General features: G+C 37.9%; 1 protein-coding gene across 1 annotated transcript in view; it reads right to left on the bottom strand.

Moving 5' to 3' along the window:
• Nucleotides 1-1,633: 1,633 nt before the first annotated feature.
• klhl32 (kelch-like family member 32) overlaps nt 1,634-6,000 on the bottom strand; it is a 369,033-nt gene continuing 364,666 nt past the window's right edge. Inside the window, exon 11 of the mRNA XM_028797833.2 lies at nt 1,634-3,215. Within this exon, the coding sequence (XP_028653666.1) occupies nt 3,054-3,215 (162 nt within the window). The 3' untranslated portion in view covers nt 1,634-3,053. The remainder of the gene's footprint in view (nt 3,216-6,000) is intronic.

The raw sequence follows: 6,000 nt of genomic DNA, 5'->3' as shown, positions 1-6,000 counted from the left end.
TTCTGGGATAATGTAACTTTCCAGCACACTGTTCTGGTCTAAAATTAGTTCATGGACCATCCATGATTTATCTTGCTTTATCTCCAACCATACTCACCATTCCAAAATCCTTTTAGAGAATTTTTCTCATCATGTAGTTTGAAGGTGTGTGATCACCAGCCCTACTACAGATAGTGGGGATATAGATGAGGGGACCTGCCAAGGGTGGATATGCCCCTGCAGTCTTGGCAAAAAGAACATTACTGACAATGTAGATGAAATATTGTGGCCAGACCCAAACAGGAGACAGGATTCAGCCTCATTTTTTTCCTTCTTTCCGTTTTTTTCCTCGGTAAAAAAAAAAACTGTTTCCTGTGTCTTCTCCTGTATTTGTTTTGCCTACTTACTGATAATTTATAGGATGTACTAAACACTAATTTTAGTAAGGAATATTTCTTCAACTATTCATTGTGGATCCAAAGTTTGCTGTATCTCTGTTTTTTGTGAGAGTCGTGTAACAAATAAAGATTAGCTGCTAATTAATAGCTGATCGAATGTGAGATGAGCTTTCCAGGGATGATATTGTGCAAATCATAAGCAAACAAACAAGTCTGGGAGATCTGACTCCGCAGTAAAATAAAAGTATCCTGCTGTCAGTGACTTTTTAATCATATAAAACTTTCACTGCATTTGATTTGGATCTTGCCTTACAATTGTACAAATTTTTGGAGGCATACTCTGTGGATGTCATCATTTATAATCAGACAAAAGCTATTATTTATTAAAGAATAAGTTTACCCTTTCTTGGCATATAGGCTGACTGTAGTGCTTAACATGACCTGTTTTTTTATTTTTTGTTTATTATTGGTTGATTGCATGTTAGGCACTTCCATAGTCTCTGCTATTTTGCCTGCCCCTTGATCCATCCTAGTCAGGACATTTGCACTGTGATAACTGCAGCTTCATGTTCTATGCTGTGAGCTAACTGAGGTTTGTCTGTAAATAAGGAGCCTTTCATGGTGATGTTAGCTGAGCTTTCTTTCATTCAGTGTTTACAGCACTGCCACTAAACTCCATCTGTCCACAGTAAAAATCCTGTTGACTATGCCAAGTATTCTGTCGTGGAATCACACCAGGATCCGTCCGTGTCCAAACATTTGCACTGTTGTAAATGTCAATAGCCTGCTAGATACCAGCGATATCTGCATTTACAAAGTCCCTCAAAATCAGCTCCTTTTTCTGCATCGTGAACTAATAAAAGAGCTTCTATCATGGTGTAAGAAAGGTAAGATGCTTCTGAGGACCTTCATCCAAACTGGGAAGAATCATGGTTTGGTTTCATGTGACAAGTGCAAAAAACAGATTTTACATAACTTAGAAATGCATCTTGCTGCCTCCCGTGGCTACAATATTTTTGGTAAGTAAAGTACTGTAATAATTTATTTTTATAAATAGTTTTAGGAGTTCACCATCAAGCCATATTTTATCATTGTTTACATTTTGAAATGTTTGTGACAAATGTCGCTGATAGATTTCAGATATGAATGTGTTTCCTTGCAAGTCATACAAAAAAAAAATGACTCAGATGGCAAAAGAAGGTATTGCTAACTAGATTAAAAAAATAGAACTGCAACATAATTATATCAAGATTATTTATACAATTCAAGTGACTTTGAGAATCCACATTTTGGAAGATAAATAAAAAATAGCAATAAAAGAGGTATAAAATATTTTGGGAATTGACATAGATGCTGGTCAAAAATGTTGAATGTCGGCTTTGCATGCTTATTTTAGGTGAACTTGCAGCTCTAAATTGGCCCAACCTGTGAACAACTGAACAAGGATTGTGTTCCATAACACTCAGCTTGTGATTGACCCTGGAATGGAAAAAGAGTGACGAAAATAAAATAGCAAATGTACTGTATAGGATACAATTAAATTATCTATTTCAAAGCTGAGAATTAATATTTGATGGGAAAACTTATCATTAATATAAACTCTTACTAATATTGCATTGCATTGTAAAACTGGCGTTAAATTACAGTAATGTGGCACAAAACTGCCAAAACAAAGAAGGCAAATGGTCCAGGCATATAAAGGACAGCACACTTCACATTTCAGGTCAACTAAAGTAAATTAATTTATCCTTTTAACAATATCCCATTTGTTTTATGACTTCATTTAACCCGGCCAAGCAAAAAATGTGCTGTACTGGAAAGCATTGTGAAAGAAAGGGGATGCCAGGCAGTTGTGCATGCTGTAATGCTAACACTGCCATGGAGGAGGTGACGCCATCTGTTTTTGTCAGTGGTTCACTTGGTGATACACCCTCTGAAAGCTTAATGCATTAAATTTGCACTATAGCGTGTCTCTCATTCTCTCTTCAGACATAAATACAGAGCAAATGAATTCATTAATATTTATGGATATACTTATACATGACGTAGCAGGCAAAAGGATTCAGTGCAGCAGTGGTTTGGCACGTCTTTTTGAATGAGCCGACCCCCTGATGATTAAGAAAATGAGATGTACACCGGAAAGCCGTATGATCCAAAGTTGTGCCTATTTTTACAGTGTTCTAAGCACTTTTTCAAAGAGATGCTTATTAAATAATTTTCAAGTCTAGCAGAAAGAGTACATTTACGCAATTATGAATGTTTTGCTCCTTTTCTCAATTCCAGTGAAGAGCTGTGTGTTTAATTTATCTTGATTTTAGACATTTGCTAGCTTTATTGTTCAGGATTATATACAAGTTATGTTTTGGTTTACAAATTCAACCCAGTTTTATTTTTTTGCTGCACCACATTTTTAGATTTTCTTTAAGAAATGAACCTTCCAGCAAATGTTCATTTATTTGTGAAGAAAGAAACGTTTTCTTCCAACCTAGTGTGTGCAACCTACTGTTTGCATTCGTCGCACTGAACTGGTAAGACGACTTTCTGTGGTACAGTGGCTGCTTGACACTTGAGTCTCACCAGATTGACTTTTTTTGTACTTATGCCATTGTGAGTAAAACAGAGGCATCATCTTTCAATATATTATGGCACAGCCATATTCTGAGCTTCTGCTTCATTTTACACAGCTCCAATTCTGTGATGAGGAACTTGTAGGGTCTGAAGATTGGGGCAAGAAAAATAAGGAGCTGGGAGGAAGCAGGCTGCAATGCCATTGGAAGCAAATGGAAGAGTTGGTCCATAGAACACCTCTTCTTTTCCCTCTGTGCTAGCATCCAGAACCTGAGAGACAAGAACAGAACACACCAGTTAGAATGACCCCCTTAAACAATGTGCAAACATTCCTAACGTGCTTACCTGTTAGAAAGTGCTCAAAAATTACAATTCAAAGCAGTAAATCAAAAGGCAGTGCCAGATAATTCAGACACATGAGAAATGAGCAAAAAAAGAGCAAGCCAAAGAAGTGAGTAAATTAATGAAAAATTCCTTAATCAGGCAACTTCCATTATCAGTGATGCTTCTAATTCTTATTTTAAAAAATCAGTCTGCTCAGTAAAATTGTTTATCTTAAGGGACACAGAGTAGCACTCATTAATTTTTATCCTTGTTTACACGCCACAAAACCTTTTGGAGCTGCTCTGTGCGTGTTTGTCTTTGAAGGGGTTACCAGCTCTGGTAGTCTGAAGTGCTGTATGAAACTGGCGATCACTGAGATCATCACATTAACAACACTGGGTTCATGTGAGTCAAGCCCTTAATTGCAATTATAATGTACAAATGAGTTAGCCACTCCAAAATCTAAGACCATTTCAACAGCTCTTACACAGAATTTCTAGTAAATTATTTTCAATAAATGCTTCTGTCTCATTTCTTGGAGTGATAATCACTCCATAAAAACATGTATTAATTAAAAATACAAATAGGCCCCATTGGATATTTCTGGGGTGATGTAATAATGAATCAGGGCAAAAAAATTAGGTCATGGCTTTCATTCATATTTTTTTCCAGTTCAAAGGTTTGGGAGAACCACAGCCTATCCTGACAGCATCAGGTGCAAAGCAGAGCCTGATCTTAGATAGAACCTGTGACATTAGAGCAAGACTAAAGTTCCCAGTGTTAACTCTCAAACTTCAACTAAGACTGACTGGCATTATAACTGGTTGTAAATCTGTTTTTTTATTTATAAAGCACCTATCAGAGTGAACATTGTAATATCTGCAAAGATGGAAAACAGTCCTGTCCTGAAAAGGAAGTTTTTATTAACGTGTTGTCCCTCAAAGGCAGAGTGGGAAAGGATGTACAGTTACAAAGACAGATGAAGAGCCAGAACAAGAGTAGGTAAAAGGCAAAAGAATGATTAAACTACCATATTAACATGATAAAACAACAGACAAAATGCACTATAAAAGTCAGAAGTTCAAAGAGTAAAAAAAGTAAAGAAGTAAATAACATTTAAGCAAATAACATTTGTAGATTGTGAAAGAAATGAGGCCGTCAGCGAGCCCCAAACCCCAAACACACAAAGAGTCCCAGGTTCAAATAATGGAAGGTTTATTAACCATGATTACTTCCAAAGTTGCAAAACAAAAGCACAAATAACAGGTTCTCTCTTCTCACAATACTCTCTCTTTTCTCAACACTGCACTGCCCTACTCCAGTCGAGTGTTGCTCCACATCCTCCCAGCTCCGACTCACCGTAAGGAAGTGAGGACCCTTTAATTAAGGACCCGGGAGTACTTCCGGTGCCAGGGTCACTTGCCCAAATGGAAGCACTTCTGGGTCATATGGAAGTTCCGTATTTTAGGGAGCACATCTCCCTACAGTGTTCCCTTGCGGCACCCACGGACCCCTGCAGGGCTGTGCTGCTGGACTACAACTCCCAGCATTCCCAGCTGGTTCCTGAATGGGTGCTGATACCGAGGGCTGCTGCCATCTAGCACCTGGAGGGAATAAACATCCTCCAGGGACAGTCCTTCCCTGTCTCCTTCTGTCGTGGCCAGGGAAGGTATAAAGTCCACATCCGGTCAGGATGCCTGTCCAGGTAAGGGATCTTCTGGACTCCTGGCTGGGCCACTTGTCCATCTTGTGTGCCTCCTACAAGATTTATTCCAAAACCAGGATACCAAGCATGCCATATTATTATGTTTTATTGTGTTTAAACATGAACAGGAGGTGCTACTGCGAAGGTACAATAAAAAAGCAAAAAATCACAGCACCTGTTAAAATTCAAGATGGTACAACAATTAAAGACCACAAACAAATAAATATAAAGCTTACAAAATGTCCTAATGTCTGGGTTCTGAATTCACCCATCATGCTTCAAAGGGAAACATCTGTAAAAAAAACTTGCAGTAAGTGTGGAGTGTGACAAGCCAGTACCCAGGTTGGACCAAAACGAGGCAATATACAAGATATTGTGCTTGAGCTCTTCTATACCTAGAATCCAAAATGGATTGATCCTCCATTTCAAAGTCACTTTCAGCCTCCACGAAGCTCCAGGAGGAGGAGGTTTGGCGTAATACAATAGACTAACAGGAACAGGTTTCAGTCTTGAAATGTGGAAGGAGACACACTAAAATGGCATTTTGAAAGGCATTTGACCAGTCTTTTATTAATCTTATAATGTCCAATATACAGTTTATGAGATGGAACTGTTTTGAGAGTCACACCTTCTGCCCAACCTTAAAACAAGGTGTTTATGAGCAGCTAAAAACATTTGGAAGAGGTTTCGCAGTCAACAGGTTCTCTTCATCGAGAACCATTCTGCTTAAAAATTTTAAGATACTCAGATAAACTGGAAACAGATGATTCAGCAAAGGAAAAGTTTTAAAAGTGTGGATGGATACATATAAAAATACTCAACTGAAGCCATAACCATGGAGGAGAAACAAACAACATTTCTAGATAATTTTGAAAATGGCAGAAGATTCACCCAATCAAACAAGAAGAATTTATGGTAGCGCAAAAGTATCAAATCTCATTAATACTTTCACATTGACTGTTAGTTTTTGGGTGGTATTTAGAATTGAAATTCAAGTGGATCCTTTGCTGAGCTCAAAAATATTGT

The sequence above is a fragment of the Erpetoichthys calabaricus genome, chromosome 3 (genome assembly GCF_900747795.2).
Source record: "Erpetoichthys calabaricus chromosome 3, fErpCal1.3, whole genome shotgun sequence".
Classification (NCBI taxonomy): Eukaryota; Metazoa; Chordata; class Cladistia; order Polypteriformes; family Polypteridae; genus Erpetoichthys; species Erpetoichthys calabaricus.
The sequence above is the reverse complement of the archived record's forward strand: the minus strand, read 5'-3'. Positions and strand labels throughout refer to the sequence as shown.